This window comes from Onychostoma macrolepis, chromosome 07 (assembly GCF_012432095.1).
Source record: "Onychostoma macrolepis isolate SWU-2019 chromosome 07, ASM1243209v1, whole genome shotgun sequence".
NCBI classification, from domain to species: domain Eukaryota; kingdom Metazoa; phylum Chordata; class Actinopteri; order Cypriniformes; family Cyprinidae; genus Onychostoma; species Onychostoma macrolepis.
In genome coordinates, this window is record NC_081161.1 from 28,533,003 (window position 1) to 28,555,505 (window position 22,503).

General features: G+C 37.4%; 1 protein-coding gene across 1 annotated transcript in view; it reads left to right on the forward strand.

Annotated features, from left to right (window-relative positions):
- Positions 1-22,503, forward strand: part of smad3a (SMAD family member 3a) — a 37,062-nt gene that overhangs the window by 4,723 nt on the left and 9,836 nt on the right. The window contains 5 exon segments of the mRNA XM_058781987.1: positions 13,083-13,276; positions 18,802-18,936; positions 20,564-20,596; positions 20,599-20,637; positions 21,025-21,075. Coding sequence (XP_058637970.1) covers positions 13,083-13,276; positions 18,802-18,936; positions 20,564-20,596; positions 20,599-20,637; positions 21,025-21,075 — 452 coding nt within the window.

Sequence of the window (22,503 nt, forward strand, 5' to 3'; positions counted from 1 at the left end):
AGTGCAACTTAAAATAACAGTACGCAGGAGACAAGATGCGCTTTTTAAAATTTGGACTATTTTTAAAAGCGCAACGTTGTGGTGGAGCTCAGAGACACAAAACAGCTTGAGACACAGCGCAACGGCAAAAGATGTCTGTCTGAATGTGTACGGCTGTAGCAGCAGTGCTTAAATAACATTCATGCGGCTCAAACAGTAAAACATGATGCTTGCAAATGCCAAGGTCATGATTTCAAGGGAATGCATGAACTGATAAATTGCGCAATGTAAATCACTTCGGATAAATGCATTTACATAAATCTAATTCGATGTAAAATGCAAAACTTGCATAAAAGTTCTTACCATGCAAATACCTAACACAATGTGTTGAAGCACAGCTGCTGTAATATAAAATATATATAGAATCACATATAGAATCTAGATCTCTAAAAGATAGTCCACAACCAACTAGTCCGACCATTGTAATCTATCCCTACTTTAGCAGCTAAAAATATAAAAGTAAAAATTATGCACAATTGCTCAAAGATACTTTTATTCAGCAAGGATGCATTAAATTAATCAAAAATCTTATGGGCCCCAAACATTTGAACTGTTGTGTATGTAAGTAAAAATCTGTATATGCTATTCAACACCACTAATCAGTTAGTTGGTTGTTGGACAATTAATCAACTGTTTAGATCTACTGAATGCAGTTGCCTGTTTTGTGTAAAATGTAATGCTGTGCATGAAAGTTGTGCTCATATTTGTGTCCTGAATGACTGATGGCGTGTCTATAGGTGTTTGTGGATTCCCTGAGGGTGTTATGATAGCTGTAGCACCCAAGTGACGGAGAAAGCTGAGTGTGCCAAGTCTGACTGCGGTTGTGGTGAAGATTAGTGACACAGTTTGTCATCTGTGAGTTTGTGTACACTACGGTATGTGTTTGTGCATTTCTATGTTCTGGAAGTGAGTGCACTCATTGTGTACTGTATATGTACACACACTGTTGTTGTGTCTAAGCAAGTCTGTGCATTGAGAGCAGGTATTTGAGTCTTAGTCTCAACACATACACGTCTCTCCCGTGTGTGTGTGTTGTTTGAGGCGGGGTTAGTCAGCCCTCAGGAATGCTCCGTCTGCCCAGGGGAGGGCGTGGGCCGCTTCTGGGTTTGTGGCTCCTGCCGGGGTTGAAGGTTTAGAAAAGCTCTATGCCGCCTCCATATCTGCTGGAATAATAGACACTCTGTACAGCAGACAACAAGACTGCTTTGTGCTAGTCTGTCATCACAAACCCTACTGCTGAGCCTCAGACTGCTTCTGACCACCGTGAGAAAATAACTGTCCTTTTCTCGTGAACTCTGTATTTTTTTTTTTTTTTAAGAAGAGCGCCAGTGTAGACTTTGTGCAGGATGTTTTGAAGTTTGTCTGAGAGTTTTGAGAGACTTACTTAAAGTCTGCCATGAATGTACACTGACACTGATCTAAGTTAATCGCTGTGGTCTCTAATTTTAAGACTGAGGTGTTTTATCTGAGGTGGCGCTGTGTAGGCTTGGACCGCAATTAGGGCTGGGTGATATGATCTCTATTTTTTTTTTTCCAGAACGTTTTTTTGTTTTTAACAATTTTTAACTATTCAACTTGAAAATGTAACTACAACATGATTCAAGTAACTTTTTCTTTATTAACCCTCTTGTTAAAGAAAATTATATTCCAAGTGCACCACACATGTTGTCAACATGATGTAAATGTTAAACAAATCACTTGTTAAATATCTTTGCAGAAAAGATGCATGAACTACAATTACATCTTGTACAAACTTGTCTTAAGACACATTATGTTCAGAAATAATATGAGAAAAAAAATCACAAAAGTCAAGGTAATTCAAATTCAAAATGACTGAAGGTATAACACCAGTAGACTATTATTAACTATAAATGATGCACCATGATGCAAACATGAAATATCAGACATACAGTAGTAGTTCTTCACAGGTTTTGTTTCGATTGTGCTGCTTTGCCATTGTTTTTCTATGTAAACATGGACGCGTTTGACCGTTGCACTCATATCTCTTGCAGCGTCTCATGCATGAAACGGCATTCTAAAAACAAGGCCCTCAAGTTAAAAGAAGTTCACTCTCATCTTCTTGCATGTTTTTCCTATTCCACTGCCCTTGTCGCATCAACACAAAAATGCATTCTGTGTGAATGGCGACTAGCGATATGAGCTCGTCACTCGTGAGTGGTTAATCACGTGTGCCAACATGCGGTTGGATCGTTTTTTTCTCTTTACTGTTATCATTGGCATACCTCGATTTCTAAAAAATAAAATCGTGGCAAAACATTAAATTTGAATTAATCAATATAATCGTAAAAATTGTCCAGCCCTAACACCAATACATGGAAAATTCATATCTTTTTGATTGTTATTGTAAACTAATAGGTAGGATGGGCGCTTTAGAACAGAATGTTCGTAAGTGCAATTCTTGAAAAATTCTTAAGTTCTCAAATATATTCTTATCTTAATTTTTTTCTTAAGAAAATGACAGTCTTTATCTGAGTGAAAACATGACGCACTGATAAACTCACACTTTATTGTCTTTTTGCGCTTCCTGCAGATTACCATAATAATCATGATAAGCACGCATACTCTTTTTGTCGCGACTGGTGCTCAGCTTCACGTTTTTAATGCAGCGTGTTTTTGAACAGCCTGTCTCAAGCTGCAGTGATCTGTTTCATTTGTTTTTGTGCTGTGTTTTTGCGCTGTGTTTTTGCGCTCTCATCCGAGTGAACGCTTCCGGTTTGTGTGTCCGCGCTGCTACAGCAAACGCATCCTGTGTATCCGCGCATTCAAATGCGCTGCATACTGCCAAAGATTATGTCGTATTTATAGGCTAAAATAACAGCGTCCAATTAAAGCTTCCTGTCTGACTCGTTTTTGAGTTGCTACTGAGTTTTGAAGTCAGCAAAAAGTAGCGTCACACAGGCTAATCATGACTGATCATTGTTTACATTATCAGTCATCGCTGTCCCTGCTAAAAAAAAAACAATAGAAGCCCAATAGAAACCATCACAGAAATTCCAATGCTTTCCATTAAAATACCATTATAAACCATTAGCTTTTTCTAGTAAAACCATTACAGAATTCCTTTTTGTGGTGTGTTTTGGGCATTTTTCCAATAGGATTTAACATCCCACCAATAGAATCCATCACATACCAGTAGACACCATTATAGTTTCCATTAAAACCAATACAATTTCTATTATAGCCATTAAAACCATTACATTTTATATTGTGTTTATATTTATATTGAGCAGGGATCACTTCAGAAAACTCACGCACATCCTTATTAATAGTCCTACTATGTATTATATGTAGCTAATGTTGTTGTAATGCTTAAATATAACAATTAATTTGAAATACAGTTTGGGATTTAAGACAAGTCTGGGGCTGTCCTTTAAGTTATAAGTTATATAATACTTTTAAGTTATTTACGATGATTTTTAAGAAGATTATTTTCAAGAATTTTAATTCTTCTTAGGTTTTGTCTTAAGAACAATCTTATGAAAAAAGATAACAATATTCTTAAGAAGAATTTTTGGGAATACAAAACTTTTTTCTTAAGTTAAAAAATAAGAAGAAATGGCAGTTAAGAAGAAATTTCTTCTTAAGAATGTTTTGTGAATCCGGCCCCTGTTTTATGATTTGAAACAATATCACATGCAGAAACTAAGAAAATATTTTTTCTTTAAGACATTTATTTTGTTAATGAAAAATGACTGGAAAAGTGTAAAGTATTCAAAAATGTTTGTCATGTTCTGATCATAAAGAGTAGTTTAAAACCACAATTAACAGTCTGGTTTCTACAACTTTCACTTGGGAGCAAAATTCTACTTTCAAACTTAAAAAAAGAAAGAAAGATTTGAAAATTATCATGATAATTATTGATATTGAGTTGACTGATATGAAAATTTTTGTTGTGATTTTATTTATATTTTTTTACTGTATTGCCCAGCCCTACTAATGTTTTAATATTTAATAATTTTAGTAACTATTATGTTATATTATATTGTATTATATTATATTATATTATATCATATTATGGGAAAACGTTAAATACACTTGTTCAGGGGTAAATGTGTCATCCTGTATATGATTACTAAAGGTCAAAATATTCTTCAGTTTTGACACGAACATTTAGTGTATGCCTACAGCTCCATTTCATAGTGTGCGCGAACCCAGACAGTTGACACGTGCAGAGTTTTATCCTTGTCCAGTACCTGCACTATTTCTTACAGAAGTTTTGTGCAATTTAATACGTTGTACAACTTGCAATTAAAAACGTGCGTGCAGGCATACTCTATTGTACATGTACAAACTGAAGTATACTTTGGGTTTAAGTTGATTTAAGTTAATTCTGCGTCTTGAATAACTGTGCCCAAGAGCCTGAAATACAGATCTACTCATGACAATGTGAATAATCTGTTTTGCTGGCTCTTTCTTCACAGTTGTCTTTACACTTTCTTGTCTTCACACTCTGTTTTCTATTACACTACTCATGCTGTGTCTAGCCAGCTTTAGCTATGTGTTTTCAACAATTCTCATCACAACTTTGAGAAGGTGGGATGGGAGGATGCGAAGAACAGGCCGGACACAGCAGCTGTCTGTGGTCAAGCCACTTCATAAGTGATGCATTGCAAAGACTATTAATGTCAAACCACATTTTTACAAAGAGTTTTAAGCAAGCTGTGGTCTAACTTGTCAGTTATCTTGTAAGAAATGCTTGTCACACTTTTTTGCAGAGTTGTTGGTTACCAGTGGCCAGAGCCTAGTTCCGACAGGATCATAAGTGAAAAAGCATATTTGCAGAAAATGTACTGTCAAAAAGTAATGGTAAAGAACAATAGTATGGACAGGTACTCATACACTGCTGGAGAGAGGTTGAGAACATACTGTATCAAGTAGGGGTGCAACGGATTGTAGATGATCCGTGATCCATACGGACCAGTCCCCACGGTTCGGCACGCATGTGATTCACAGATTAACTGTTAAATTCAACCAGTATAGACTGAAAGTTATCATTTGCACATGTTTACCAATTTACACATTCAAGCAATTTCAGACCATTCAGATGAAGGAGAAATCGAAATCTGCTGCTGCCGCACACACCCGAAGCGCACAGAGAGAGAATGAGCGGCACAATTCAGAAACAGCGTTTCAGACAACGCCTCAATGGATGGATACATACATACACACACACACACACACACACAAAGTTATGTGAAAATACCCGTTTAGGCAAGTATTCTGGGAAACACAGTAGGTTATGTCCATGTCTTAAGTTAACGTATACAGCTGATTAAGAAAAACCAAATGTGTGTCAGTATTTAGGTCCGTGCATTTAGTCTTAAAGAGACAGCAGCCTAGAAATACCTACTTCTGTGTTGTCTGCTAATCAAACAACACCACAGCTTTAACAAAGATTAATCTGTATTTAATTTATGCAGTAAGCATTGTGTTGTTTTACACTTAATTATTAAATTTCTGCACCTGAATACTACTGTTACTGTCTTTATATAGCCTATAATTTTATGATGTAGGCTGTACATCTATGCTTGAAATTTGTGCAATTGTTCTTGTTTGTATTACTGACTTTAGTAGTTAAGCTAGTAGTTTCTGCTGGGGTATAGAAGTACTTAAAGTAAGCTTTTAGTAATAAATGAAAAGCAAACTTTTTTTTTTTTTGCTGATCCGAAAAATGATCCGATCCGTGACTCAAAATCCGTAGTATGATCCGAACCGTGAGTTTTGTGATCCGTTGCACCACTAGTATCAAGTGACCTTTACTCAATTTAGATTTTGAACCTGGAAGAAAATATCATTGTCAGTATTAATGTTGCAATTAAACTAAAGTAGCGACAAATATTTTTTTCCATGTTGGTACATCATGGAGGAACATCTGAGTGAAATGGATTATTGAAAAATAATGTGACTTGGTTCTGTCCATCGGTTGTTGATTTAATGGAGGCAGAGCTGAATGCGAACTTGCAGTTGATTGTAAGAAAGTGGTGGAGTTTAAATCAACTAAATAATTAGAGAAGTCCAGCATACATCACCAGTCTGTCATTTTTGCTGTAAGATTGAGTTGTTAGATGAAAAATAACACAATTTAAACATGCACACATGCGCATTAGTTGTTCACAGTAGTGGTCGATCGATATTGGTTTTTTGAAAGCCGATATCTTGGAAAGCAAGGTGGCCGATATAATTTTATTTATATTAATTGATATTTAAGAAATTTTTAATTGTTTGAAAATGGATTAAAAAATAAATGTTAAATAAACATACTTTAGATGACAAAGTATTTTTCAGAAATCAATAAATATTTAATTAAAAAGGAAGTAAACACTGTAACCAACAGGGCACTCAGTATTCTGGGAAGTTAACACCAAGGTAACACTCATTTTACATACAGAACACAGTGGAAATGACATGAATATGGCAGTGGACAAATGCATAAAGTGCCGCATTATTTGAAATCACAAGTTTAAAGTTTGTCGATCGCATGTCTCTAGTGAAGCTGAACTCTCCTGTCCGCATTCAATTTGCAAGGGCCGACCATCACGCAGAAAACCCGCGATCATGCAGGATACAAATGCACACTTCACAAGATCTCACAACTGGATCCGACTACATCTGTGAAATTAAATATTCATTAGTCATTCAAAGATTTGTTTAAATGATATAAATGCGTATTTGCTGAATGCTGATGGCAAACAAGAAAGTATTATAATGTTTGCCTTTCTATTACTAATAACATAAAAGCAGTCGTTATAATACTTTTTGTATACATTTTAATTCCTTTGTTTAACTATTCTATCTGATTATTAGATGGGCTTCCATCCGTATTAGACAGAACTATTAACAACAACAGTGAACAAGAGGGAGAATGTGAGCACTGTGTGTGCTCAGGCGCTGCTGTTCTCACCGCCGTCAAAATACAAGTCCGTTGTGCCGTCCAAATAAAAGTCCCGCCTCAAACGCATCGGCCAAACAGAAAAACTTATCGGTCATGCCGATATTTGAAGAATGCCAGATATCGGCCTTGACGATATATCGGTCGACAACTAGTTCACAGTAAGATTAATAACACAGTAACTTTTGTTTAGAAAATGGATAGGATGAATTTTCATTTTGGGCAGAATTAAGTAGGCCTATATTGCACTTTTTTTTTTTTAAGAAGAAGAAGAAGAAGAAGAAGAAGAAGAAGAAAAGGCTCTATCTTTCACTTTTCTTCAGAGGTAGAAATCTACTCCATGCTAGAGAACCTGAGGTTCAGGTGTAGGTTAGGAAGGCCTTTGACATTGTGGTGTACATTACACCTCCTTTTAGTTTTATGAACGGGGATAAAACAAGATTTAAAGTGTTAAAACAATAGATAAATGTCTAGAAATGTTTTGATTGTCTTGCTTACAGCAGCATCATATACTGGCCAGTCTCACTGATACACCACTATCACAAAGACACGTGGTGTTCTGGAGTTAATGACAACAAAGGAAAAACCTGTTGGCCTCCCTTTCCTATACTTATTATTTTACAATTTATTATACAATGCTTGGTAGCCATTTGTTAATTTTTTTTCATCTGAATATGTGATTTTACTAGCTCATTTTTACATTATTTTACACGGTGATTTAAACTTTGTGATTGCTAGATAAGTGACTAACTAGAGTGTTAATTTGGGCCCGTGCTGCATTTGTATGATGGTTGTAGTGTTTCTGCTATAGTCCTGCTCCCCTGCTGAGAACGGGCCCCCGTAACCACATCCAACCACCTGCACATGAGACCCCTGCAGGGCTCTGTTTACTTAGGGAAGGCCTTAATGACTTTAGCAGAGGCAGGAAAACCAAAGCCTTTCAAAAAAATAATACAAGTTAAACGTGATACTTTACCCTCACTCACATTACGAAATAAAGGATAAGCAGGTATACTTGGCTTGAATTAGAAAAAAATATTAGCCTAAATAAGTTTCCATTTGTGTTTGGTTTCCTGCATACATTTAATGCAGTAATTTTACAGTCAGATTTTCTATATTGTCAGCTTCCAGATGTTATTCCAATACAGATATTATGACCAGTCAATCCACAGTTGAATTACTGTATGTTCAGACATAAAAAGCGTAAGTTGGTTTAGCTTTTATCTTCAGCAGTAACTGTGCGATCAGGTATGTGTCTGTCATCACTGCACAGCACAGTGTCGTTTAGTATTAACTCTGTTGTACTGCTGCGTGCCGTCTGGGTTTAGACTGGGGGAAGGGGGAATAGCAGTGGTCTTAAAGTGTTTTTAAAGGGGGCTGTGGGGGCTGGGTTGGGGTATGTTCCACAGGGTGAAATGGTCCCACAGACAGTCTGGCCCGATGTCGAAGTTGCTTTTGTCCTTCTCTCCCTCTGCATCAAATTTGCATGTATCACAGTTCACTGAGTTCGTGTTTTGTCAAACTCACTGATTTCAAACAGAGAGGCATGCAAGTTCATGGAAGAAGTTTACAAAAATCCACGCTAAAGGCCCTCTCACACCAAACGCAGCATGAAAAAGTAAAATGAAACAAAAGTTACTTAGGAAACATGTTTGTCGTCTTGTGTGCCAAACAAATGCATCATGTAGAATCAGCTGTAGTTTGCCTTTGCATTTTTGTTGCTGTTTAGATTTGTGTTTAAGCAAAAACGTCTGTGAAAGTTCATGTTAAGTTGAATGAAAAGATCCAGATCAGTAGACCTGATTCTGCTTTCTGTTACGCATTGAGTTGAGTATGATAATGCTCTGCGGAAGTGTCAGTGTCATGGTCAAGTCAAGGCTGCATGGGCTGATCCAGAAATTGCCCACTGCAGGCCACGGCGTCTGTGTTTTACCCTCCAGATTAAATCTGCCCAGTGTGGTTCAGCCTGTGTCAGAGTCCTCCATCCCTCCAGCTCACCCTGCTACTCTCTTTCTCTTCCTCACCCCCTCTCTGTTCCAGTCTCACCCCTCTCTCTACTCAAGTGACAGCCGGCATGCGGAATGGGGGGACGGGTTAGCCCTCCAGGCTGTGTGTGTGTGTGTGAGAGAGAGTGTGCGCGCATGTCTCTGTTTCTGTTGGTTGGATGTGCCTTGCTGCTGACCTAATTTGCCCTCTGTAGCTCAATCAATAGTCATTCAGTGCTTCCTTTTCATATGAGGTCTGCCCACGCGGCAGCAAACACAGGCTCTCTCTCCGCTGAGCGCTGGAATGTAATGGAAAAGTGAAGAACTGACGGTGGATACAATATTTTCAGACTGATGCATCTAATGAATGCCAGAGCCCAAGGACTGGTCTCATCGCAAACTTTAGCGTTTCTCAAATGATCCTAATTGTAGTTACCTGTCGTATTTCTTTTTATTTAAATTAGACTTTTGTGTATATACACTACCATTCAAAAGTTCTGTTTCAGTATGAATATTTTATTTTTGTACAGTTTTTTTTTTTTTTTTTTTTTCAGAAATGACACATTGAATTGATCAAAAGTGTCAGTAAGAGTCATATTTATTTAATACAGTGATTTTCAATCCTGTTCCTCGGGACCCACAGCTCTGCACATTTTGCACGTCTCCCTTATCTGACACACTCATTGAGTTCATGGAGCCCTTTCCTAATGAGCTGATGATCTGAATCAGGTGTGTCAATTAGGGAGACATGCAAAATGTGCAGAGCTGTGGGTCCCCAGGAACAAGTTTGAAAACCACTGATTTAATACATGCTTTTCTTTTAAACTTTCTATTCATCAAAGAATCCTAAAAAATGTATTTCCACAAAAATTTTTAGTTTTCAATTCAAGTCAATTCAGCACAACTGTTTTCAGTTTAATTCGATAACAATTATAAATGTTTCTTCAGCACCAAATCAGCATATTAGAATGAGTTCTGAAGGATCATGTGACACTGAAGACTGGAATAATGGCTGCTGAAAATTTAGCTTTGCGATCACAGGAATAAATTACATTTCAACATATGTTAAAACAGAAAACAGTTATTTTGAATTGTAATAATATTTCACAATATTGCTTAGGGTTAAGTTATATGGCCAAAAACAAATCACAATAAAATGGTTCATATCAGTCGATATCTATAATTGGCGCAATAAATGTCAAATCTTTATTTCTTTCAAGTTTAAAGGCAGATTTCTTCTCCTCAGTAAAAGTTGTAGAAACCAGACAATTAATAGTGTTTTTTTTTGACAAACACTTGCAAAACAGGTGAATATTTCACAAATCTGAAGTGCAACTATTGAAAACATTTATAATAATAAAATATTTTTTCTACATCAAATTATGCATGGATAAACTTAAGTAAACCATTTTTCATTTTTATCCCCTTTACAAAATATCTTATTAGAGAAATTAATATAATTCATGAAACAGGTTTGTGTTCCCTGTCTCTAATGGCATGATGCAGATGTAAATTTATGTTCATTAACAAAAACAGTAGCATCTGTAAAAATTGTAACAACCTTATAGGATAAAATTGAAATATTCTGACTGTTTGAGTCAAGACTCGACTTTTCTTAAAATGAACCATTGGCCATCTATATATTACACAATTAGATCATGATAACCAAAGGTAAAACCACACACAGCACCTCACTACCATGGTAAAATGTAACTATATGGTTTTTATGGAATTTGTATGAAAAATGCGCCAATGCTATAGCATTTTAATACATTAACACTGTTTCGTTCCACTTTTGGCACATAAACGTTATATCGAACATTGATCCATGTGTTATCACTCCATCAAGGGGAAAATATAGCGTCAATTATTTTTAACGTTTTATCACCCAGCCCTAATATTGCTATTTTTTTTTTTCTGTATATTTGATTTAAAAAATGCAGCCTTGGTAAGTATAGGAGATCTTTGAAAAACAGTAGTGTATGTCATAAAAAGAGTTCAGTGTACTATGAAAGCAGACTGTAGACAGATCCAAAAATCGTTAATTTCTGATGTCAGAAAACTGAATGCCATAACACATGGCTGTTATTGTCACATGTCAATGACTCCTATTTTGGTAACAACACCGTGGCCGACCTTGTCACATTGCGGTCATAAGGAGGAAGAGGGATAGATATTATTCCTAAACACCAGATAAAGTGTTATTTACAACCATCACACACAAAAAAAAAAAGGTCCGTGTATACAAGCTGTTGTATGAACTGGACATTTGGAGAGTCAGACCTGTTATTAGTATCAAACACTGACTGAGTGAATGCAGCCATAGATGTATTCAAGACACAAGTAAAAAAAAAAAATGACCCATTTGATTCTAAGCATCAGAAAGAGGAAGGTCATGGAAACCGCATCACGATCTGTTTTTAAGTGCAGTGAACAAAAACAAAATGATGTGAAATGTATTATATGACCCCTTTTAGAGGGGTCTGGTAAGGAAAGTTCACACCTCTTTTCTCCTTTCTTTTCATATCTCTGCTTTATGGAGTGTCTATAAGGGATGAATAGTGTGTTATGAATGATATCTGTGGTCTGGATTCCTCAAAGTGTTGAAGAGCTTTGCTGACCTAGTGCGCAGCCCTTCTCTATCTCTCTCTTAGCACTTTGGCTGCTGTTGCATATTTCAAGCACACAATGTAGCAGTCATGTATAATAGAGTGCTCTGAGAGGTTTGGACCATACTGTACGGCCCCATTTTTCATCACACCAGAGCAGGGCGTGTATTGCGTTGGCGTGTTTGATCTGATTTCAATCACGAATGTACCGTTATAGGAGGCTGCTACGATAGTCATCATGAAAATGTTTTAGTCACTCGAAAGCCCTTGAATGTAGAGATAAGCACCGTAGGCGGAAAGAATGAGGTTAGTGTGAAAATGTGTTTTGATATGATGGTGTGCTCGATTGTGTCTGCAAAAGTCCTCTTTGTTTGGACCGGTGAACAACTCGCCTCAGATGTAAAAAGTTCACTGTGCGGTTGTTCTCCCTTGCTCGAGGCCTTCACTGCATTATTCTGAGATGATTATGCCTTTTTCCTTTTCCACATGGGGCCATCCAAAGAAAAGTCTGAGTTTATTTGCCTGCAGTTAAAAAGTGAAGCAGGTAAAAATACAACGTGTATTGGAATGTTTTTGTTGTTCTGTTCGAGTTCTCTCCTCTTCCTCTGCTGTGTCTCGTCTCCTTTAGCCTTAATGTGTCTTTGACTGGTGGGGCGTGCATGTGTGAACTGAAGGAAGTGACTCTGTATTTATGGCTCTGCTGTGTGAGGCCCGTGTGAGCTTGTGTCGCAACCAAAAATTGAATTGTTTGTGCCTAAATATTGTTGTTTATTCTTCAGATTTGATTACGTAATATTCTCTTTTTTTGGTCTGTTTTTCTCTCTCTCTTTTTTTGTAAACACACTTTCTCCATGGGGCGTCTGGATTTTACATCATTATTTTCCCTCTCGCAATCTGCCTGTGAAGCGAAAGCGCTGCAATGAAAAATTAAAAGCATATTTAGCTGCTGGGAGAGCCACAGAAGGCCTCGGGCAGGCCAGCCTGGCCCGTGCCGCTGTCTGGGCCGGGATCGGTGGGTGTAAAAAGGGGAGGGGGTCTGACAGACATGCTTTAAAGAGCTTTTGGGATTTGCATTATTTGGCCTGCACTACATTTGTGTGTGTGTGTGTGAGTCTACTGTTGCTTTCATATGGTTATATCAGATGAAGCTGTTGTTCTGCTAGAGCACAGTCAACCCCCCTAAACACACACACACACATTGTTTTGAAATAGAGTTTTTTTTTTGGACTTTCTCTTCCTCTTTCTTCACCTCATTCACATCGCATGTGACGTGTAACCGAAAACACCACATTAACAGGAAATTGGGCCACTTTTACTTCATCTGCGGTCTCACATAATACCTTGGCTTTGTCCCTGCAAGTCTTTGAGCAGTGAGTGTTTATATTGTGGTAATTTAAGATTTTACACAATGTTTCTTACTCAAGCAATAATAACATTTCCTCTGTATTTCTGCTTTTGGTTTTTGAGAATGAGCTGCTGGGATTGTCTCTGCTGCAGTCATCATTATTAATGCCTATTCTTTTTCTCTCTTTCTCTCAGATCACTAGATGGTCGGTTGCAAGTATCTCACAGAAAAGGACTCCCTCATGTGATCTACTGTCGTCTTTGGCGCTGGCCTGACCTGCAGTCTCATCATGAGCTCAGAGCCATTGAACTCTGTGAGTTTGCCTTTCACATGAAAAAGGACGAGGTCTGCGTCAATCCCTACCATTACCAGCGAGTCGAGACACCAGGTAATGCAGCCTGATATTTATGAAAGCATCAAGCACACTGTCAGACAGTATCATTTGTTTAGAATTGGGGTTGATCACAGTACTGCAGGGAGTCTGCCGATTATTATGTGATCACAAACATGTTTTAATGAAAATTTTACGGATTAACGGATGGTGTAGTGTGACCACCCATTTAAACAAAAATTGTATAATTAACTGTAATTCATAGCCTCAACCAAAGCTAAAAATGTTTAAAAAAAATATTAAATAACATTACAATGTAATGATCATGTACAGGTGCATCTCAATAAATTAGAATGTCGTGAAAAGTTCATTTAGAAGTTATTTCAAAAAGTGAAACTTTCATATATGTTAATTCATTGCATGTAAAGTAAAACATTTCAAAAGTTTTTTTATTTTTTATTTTTATTTTGATGATTAGAGCTTACAGCTCATGAAAGTCAAAAATCAGTATCTCAAAATATTAGAATATTTACATTTGAGTTTCAATAAATGACCATCCCTACAGTATAAATTCCGGGTATCTCTTGTTCTTTGAAACCACAATAATGGAGAAGACTGCTGACTTGGCAATGATCCAGAAGACGAACATTGACGCCCTCCACAAAGAGGGTAAGTCACAGAGGGTCATTACTGAAAGGTGTGGCTGTTTACAGAGTGCTGTATCAAAGCATATTAAATGCAAAGTTGACTGGAAGGAATAATTTTGGTAGGAAAAGGTGCGCAAGTAACAGGGATGACTGCAAGCTTGAGAATATTGTCAAGCAAAGCTGATTCAAACACTTGTGAGAGCTTCACAAGGAGTGGATTGAAGCTGGAGTCAGTGCATCAAGAGTCACCACGCTCAGTCGTCTTCAGGAAAAGGGCTACCAAGCCACTTCTGAACCAGAGACAACGTCAGAAGCGTCTTACCTGGGCTGTGGAGAAAAAGAACTGGACTGTTGCTCAGTGGTCCAAAGTCCTCTTTTCAGATGAAAGTAAATTTTGCATTTCATTTGGAAATCAAGGTCCCAGAGTCTGAAGGAAGAGTGGAGAGGCACAGAATCCATGTTGCTTGAAGTCCAATGTGAAGTTTCCACAGTCTGTGATGATTTTGGCTGCCATGTCATCTGCTGGTGTTGGTCCACTGTGTTTTCTGAAGTCCACTGTCAACGCAGCCATCTACCAGGAAATAGGACTTCAGGACTTCTGCTGACAAGCTTTATGGAGATGCTGATTTCATTTTCCAGCAGGACTTGGCACCTGCCCACACTGCCAAAGGTACCAAAAGCTGGTTCAGTGACCATGGTGTTGGTGTGCCTGACTGGCCAGCAAACTCACCAGACCTGAACCCCATAGAGAATCTATGGGGTATTGTCAAGAGGAAGATGAGAGACACCAGACCCAACAATGCAGATGAGCTGAAGGCCACTATCAGAGCAACCTGGGCTTCCATACCACCTCAGCAGTGCCACAAACTGATCACGTCCATGCCACGCCGAATTGAGGCAGTAATTAAAGCAAAAGGAGCCCCTACCAAGTATTGAGTACATATACAGTAAATTAACATACTTTCCAGAAGGCCAACAATTCACTAAAAATGTTTTTTTTATTGGTCTTATGAAGTATTCTAATTTGTTGAGATAGTGAATTGGTGGGTTTTTGTTAAATATGAGCCTAAATCATCACAATTAAAAGAACCAAAGACTTAAACTACTTCAGTCTGTGTGCATTGAATTTATTTAATACACGAGTTTCACAATTTTAGTTAAATTACTGAAATAAATGAACTTTTCCACGACATTCTAATTTATTGAGATGCACCAATAAATATCCAATAGTAAACTGTGGAGGACAAAATAAACATTTAATCTCCTAAAATTGAGAAGTCTGATGTAATTTACACATTGTCCAATACAAGTCTGAGCAGGACAAAATTAATAATAAAAAATAAAAAAAACTCATAAAAGAACTAATTGGAGTAGTTTGATGCAACTCATTAGGTTTAATTTAACATTGTCCAATGTTAGAGAGAGGACAAAATAAATAGAAACATTTAAACTCAAAAACTAAACTAAACTAAACTAAAAAGGTTTAATACTGTCCAATATAAGACTGAAGACGAAAAAAGAAATGGAAACATTTAAACTACTGAAAGAACAAAACATTAGTTTGATCACAGTTATATCCATGGGTGCTGCGGATAATCCGCGGAGCCGGTAACAAAAAAAAAAAAAAATGCATTCTGATTATTTGCGGGTGAATAACATAATATTATATGATGCAAATATTAACTACATTTTTTTTTTTTTTTTTTTTTCATACATTTTTTCATCAGGCAGATGATTTCATTTGTGTGTGTGTGTGTGTTCGCCTGATCGGGAAGTTGCAGTGACAGAAACGGTGACATTCCAGATAAAGTTTGAAAAGAGGAACCGATGCGTACAGTGATGCGCAGATCAGCTCTAACGTCACTGACATCCATTCATCATATCATCATGCAAAACATACACTACAAAAAACAAATTTTTCATTGTTTCTCGAAACGTTATAGCATTTCCACACCAGCGATGACATGACTGCGGCGCCAAATCATTTATGTCCCCATGCATCATGTACGTACTCATGCATTGACGTCATCAAATTGAGATCAGATCTGTAGTGAGTACCGATCGAGTCATAAAATGTGATTATCGGCCGATACCGATCTCCGACCGATCAGAGCATCCCTAGTATTTACATGTATATATTTATATTCATATAATTTAAATATCATATATAAATATATTTAACATATAAACGAAACACATCATTGTATATACATGCATGTGTGTATTTATATATTCATAAGAAAATATACACAAAACACACACATATATTATGTAAACAAAAACTTTTAGTTGCAATAATCGCGATTAATCATTTGACTGCACTACTTAAAATACTCAACATATTTAGCATTGGGGCTGAGCTATTAATCTAAATTGCAGTTAAATCATGATGCGAGTGTGCGATTTCTAAACCACCGAAAGCATGATTTCTTTGCCAACCCCTCAGTGTGCATTCAGAATGTAACGCCAAGTTCTAGTGCGAGCATGAAAAAAACTGTTTTCTGTGCACACACACCCAAAGACGCTTCTCAGATAGCACGTGAACACCGAATTTAGCTTTCTTTCATGTCTTTTTGCGCTTTCTATGTTCAGGTCTTAAGTTAATGTAAAGAGTTGAGAAAGAAAACGCAGGTGTAACAGTATATGGGGTCTTAAAGAGATAGTTCACCCAAAAATTTTAATTCTGTCATTAATTACCCACCCTCATGTCGTTCCAAATCCGTAAGACCTTCATTCATCTTCGGGAACACAAATTAAAGGTGCAGTAGGAGATCTTGGAAAATACTAACTTTAGCCTGATAGCACTGAAAGCGAACGTTCCACGCTCCCTGCAATCGCCGTCTAAAGCCACGCCCCCTGCATGCATATACGCTCACAGACCAGAATACCAGACAACATTACTACAATAGGCTACATCACCCGTTCCCAATTCCCAATTCGAAGCGAGCATATATGTTCCATACAAAGGGCAATAAAGTGTGTGAGACGTAAATTTAAATAGTATTCATTTACAGTGTGAAGACGCTGTGCAGCTTAAATCCGTGAATGAATGTTCCGAAGTGAAGTAGACTTCAACGGATTTTCCCTACTCAGGGAGTACGGAGCAAAGAACACTGTGTATGAAGCATGTTAATCGGAACACAGTTCATGCACGTAGCTCTCTTCTAACGAGCTGGTTATCTGAATCAGGTGTGAATCCGATATTCAGTGGCATTTTCTGCCGGATCGGGGTATTGGTCAGATGAGACCGATCCAAATCAGAAATCGGAAATCAGAAATTTGGCTAGGAACTATACTCTCATTCCGGCGTAATAATCAGGGTACTTTGCTGCCGTACCATGGCGCAGTGATATTACGTAGCGCCTGAAAGTAGTCCCCAGCTATATTATAACCAGGTACCTAGCTGGGGACTACTTTCAGGTGCTGCGTAATATCACTGCACCTGCTGCGGCCATGGTACGGCAGCAAAGTTCCTTGATTATTACGCCGGAATGAGAGTATAGTTCTTAATCATATCAGCCTAGAAAATCGCAACTTTTCATTTTCCGCCGGTCTTAGTACACGATATAACTACAGAAGAGTCAAGTTTTAAATAGGACAAATATCGAAACTCTTTGGTCATTTTTGAACGCGATGCTACTGGTCTAATCGGATTCAATGATCTATGCTAAGCTATGCTAAAAGTGCTATCGCCAGATCCAGAGATCAGCTGAATGGATTCAAAAACGGTAAAACTCAACTTATTAACTCCTGGGGGAGTTGGAGAATGAGCCTATTTCCAAAAAAAGTGGAGTGTTCCTTTAAGCCCCACAAAAGCCACAAACACATTATAAAACACCATAAAGTTTTCGTGCACTATATTTCAAGTGTTCTGGAGCCGTTACATAGTTTAATGTGAGGCACAGATGAATATTTAAGTCAAGTTCACGTAAACTCTTCTCTCTGCTGCGGCTGTCTGTCGTACTCCAATCAGCATTCAAACCGCGGTCGCGTTCGGTTGCGAGTCAAGACGATGAAAAAATCTGCAAGATTATTAAATGTTCCTAATATTATACTTGATCTGTAAATAAAGATAAGTGGTTTTGCATAAAAGGACTATATCTTTGTGCTGTTTTCAAAATTGTGTTGGTGTCTGTTAGATCACAACACTGGATTAGAGAGCCATGTTCTTAACGAGCACAGTAACTGAAATTTAAAACTCTTAAAAGAAAAGACTCAATAAACTATCACACAGACTTAATACACTACACATTAATATCTCTTCACTTTGTGCTTTGTACCTTTCTATGCGGACTTGTGGAGTGCTGTGACTCTGTGTTGCTTAAAGCACATCATTCTGCCTACAGAATGCGCATAAAGAATTTTTGGTATCGGATCGGGATCGGTTCTGAAAAAGTGGTATCGAGCCACCCCTAGTTATTTTTGATGAAATCCGTGAGCTTTTTGACCCTCCATAGAGAGCAATGTAGATGTCCCAGACCCAGAAATTTAGTAAGAACATTGGTAAAACAGTCCACGTGACATCAGTGGTTCAACTGTAATTTTATGAAGCTGCGAAAAATTTTTTTTAACAAAAATGAAGACTTATTCAACAATTCTTCTTCTTCTAACTTCTGTTGTTGTTGTTTCAATGTTAATCGAACAACAAAAGATAGCATGAAAAACTCTCACTGCCCTTGACTGAATAACTTTTGTAATTTTAATAAGGATTAATCTAAACTAATTTATACAATGAAGACTATGCAATGTTGTTTTTGTTTACATTTGGTTATTTAATTTCTGTAACAGAATACTACTGTCAAGCATATCTGAAAACTTAAAGCAATTTAGGTTTCTAAAGCAGTTAAGGTTTTTAAAGCAGTTTAGGTAATTTAAGTTTCATGTTTTTTCTCTTCTTCTTTTTAATTCTTTTTCACTTTCTCTTCTTCTCTGAAGTTCTTCCTCCAGTGCTGGTGCCTCGTCACACTGAAATCCCCAGTGAGTTTCCTCCTCTGGATGACTACAGTCACTCCATCCCAGAAAACACCATTTTCCCTGCCGGCATCGAACCCCAGAGCAACTACATACCAGGTAGGAGACAAATACACGGTAGTAAGGAGAAGACTTGCAGTTGAGGTTCATAGTGTTATAAAAACAGATTTGCCCTGAGATACCACAGAAAAAACAAACCAAATAACGTCAAGTGGCCTCTAAATTAATATATCGTCATCATCTGCCACAAAGAGGCTCACTCTGAAGTGTTCTCCAGGTTTAATAGAGTAAGTTTAGTCTGTAGCTGTAGTCCCAGTGGTCTAGTGGGCAGTGGGTGGATCACTTTACTGGAAGGATGTAGGAGGAGGAAAGAGACCAAACACACAGATACAGCAACAGCCCTGTCCACTGGCCTCCATTCAGGCAGAAGCAATCACTACATCATTGTGTTACAGTGTTGATGAAGCACCAATAGAGAAAAGTAAATGCATTGAAAAAAAAGCCATGTTCATTAAAAATAAATCAGAATTTTAATCTAAGTATAAATATAATTTTTCAAGCAGAATTATTTTAGATATTTATACCTGTATTTATTTATAACTTTGGATGTGCTTCAGTTGTAGTTTTGTGCTTTTACAAATGTTATTATTGGACGCTTATTTTCTTTTAAAGCTGCATTTAAACTGCAAAGTTTAAAACCCTTGTTTTGTTTCAGCGGATGATTTGACAGGTCAGAAGGCAGTCATTGACTTTTGTCCTACATCTAAAATATAAATAAAGTAGTCATATGCATTTCAGACCTCTTGTATATACACCAACATTCAAATGTTTAGGGTCAGTAAGATTTTTTTTTTCTTTTGAAAGAAATTAAATTTTTCAGCAAGGATGCATAAAAGTGAAAGGAAGGCCTTCATGTTTAATGTATAATGTTACAAATGATGACCATTTCAAATAAATGCTGTTCTTTTGATCTTCTATGAATCGAAGAATCCTGAAAATATTAAGCAGCACTAATCTAATCTCAACATTGTTAGCATATTAGAATGATTTCTGAAGAATCGTGTGACTCAAGACCAGAATAATGGGACACACTCGTGTCCTTTGACACTCACACAGAGTACATGTGAAACCTCGATTGTACACACAAGGAACTCGAAAGAGAAAAAGGGCGTAAACAATCACAGCCCATTATTAGTTAGTCATGTTAATCTCACCTACAGGCCTGTTTTCTTCTTTTCGGACCAGTAAACAAATGACTGCTATGGTTCTGTTGGTTATTATATTTGCAGGACTAATCAAGAGATGTTTAACCGTTGTTGCATCAGGCAGACAGAAAACAATTTATGCTGAAGTGATTTAAAGACTGCTTTTGGCTACATAAGGGGAAGATTATCCCATGGAGTATGTATGGAGTGACTTTGGCTGGGATTAGTTCCATCAGAATGGTATTTGCTTTAGAGAGGCAGTCTGTTACTGTAATAGAGCGGTGTGTGTTGTTTCATATCCTGCTGCTGAACTGAACTGACCACAGCTTTCTAAATCAGGTGTCTTAATCTGAGGGGGAAAAATAAAACCCTTGTGAGTCATTGTCTCTGCTGCACCTGCTAAATTTCGCTGGATGTGTTTGCTGGTGTTCCTAATCCTTCATCCATCAGCTGGGTCACTGTGTAATGAATGTGTATGAATTGTGTGTATGCAGGCTAACCTGCGTGTTTGTGTGTTACAGAGACGCCCCCTCCAGGCTACATCAGTGAGGATGGGAGACCAGCGATCATCAGATGAACCGCAGTATGGACACAGGTGATGCCTGTTATACCACTGTGATGTTGCATTCTTTGATTGGTTGACATGTTGTATTTTCTATAACTGCACAGCTATGAAGTAGTTCCAGGTTTGTTGGTGGCATTTCAGTTCCATATCACTTTTCCACATTGTTTTTGAGTTGCTTTCTGATACTCAGTCAGTGGTGTAAGTACGTTGATCTACGCAGAAGAACATTTAGGGATAAAACCTAAAAAATTTGACAAACGAGACAAACACGTGGTAAATGTGATGGAATGGAATGGAAGTGGAATAATTGACTTTGCAGACTTGAATTATTGGAAATCTAATCAACAGTGGTTTAATCAAAATGTGCTGAGTACATTCATAAACTATTAAGTCATTGATCTGTCCTTTTCATTTCAGGGTCTCCAAATCTGTCACCGAACCCTGTTTCTCCTGCCCACAACAATTTAGGTAACTCTTATTGCTTGTGTGTGTATCATTTGCACGTTAATTCACGCAGGTGTCCTAGCAGAGTGCAGTTCATCATGTTAACTATGAGTCCAGATTATTTTTGTGTATATCAGGGCTGTCATGATCTCAGATTTTTGTGGTATAATGATTTGCAAGGCAAATTTAAAAAACAGCAACAACAACAAATTAAATTCAAGTTAAATTCATCTTTAACTTTTGTATTTTCTCTTTTTTTGACCAATGAATCACACTCAAAATACAAGTTTAGGGAGACGGATTGAGTTTGTAACCACAACTGGCCAATAGTGTACAAAAAGACCTTCTTATCGATCTTCCTGCAGATTAGGGTGTTTAACTTCCCATATTTTTTATGGAATTTAAAAAGCTCCCACACTGGCAAGCTAACTTTTTTTCAGGTGTGGGTAGAGTGTCTCGCTTTTAAATATTGGTGTATTGCGGCACGTTTAAGCAATATATATGTTTTTATCATTTAAAATCAAAGAACTGTCTTTTTGTGACATGTTTGAATAATTTGCTTGTGCTGTCTTTCTTTAAAATAAATGACAGTTGGTTTGACATTTTGTTATTAATGAAAAGACATTCATGCTTTTTTTAATGTGGCTTGAATGTCCAAGTGCTCCTTGGAGCCACCATTTGTGGAATATTTTCCGAGTCTTCCTGACATTCGGTTGCATTAACAGTTCTTCCTCATGATTCAGATGCTGATACAACAGAACACTATGCTAAAATACCTAATGTTTCATACACTACTATCCAGCAGAGCTGCATTGCTGCTGAATCTACAGAGCCATGATGACAACAACAACAAAAAAAAGATGCTAGCTGGGAAAAGACTGACCACTGCAAACAGATACAGAGACAATAAATAAACTCCATACCTCGCGAAAACACACTAACATACAGCATAGACAGTGTAGACTGTTGTGAATTAATGACTCGTATGAAGTAGTTCTTTTTTTTTCAAGTCAATCAGTCTAATGACTCACTCTCTGACTGAGTCCGTTAAAGTAGTTCTTATTTGCTTATTATAGTCATTATGTTCCTTATGTCCAACTAAATGACTTTTACTGTATTACGTGTATTTTAAAGCTCGTGAAACCGAAATCAGTGCAAATACTAACCGATTGTTCATATAACAGTGTGTAATTAAAATACACGTTTAGTAGAGTGTTTGTAGAAATGTGTTTTCAGTGTCTCAGAGGAAATGGATTGTTGAAAGAATTATATGTATGTCCCCAAAACAACTTGGATGAAAACCACCCACACTAAACATCCTGTCAGTTACCATCTTAGCAAGGGAGGGCCCGCAGTTCCTTTTGTATCAGATCGTACTTTTGCAGACAGCGCTCAGATCCCACAGCGATATCTCTTCTCCACAGCAGTGGTGTGTGCGTATGTCGGAGAGAA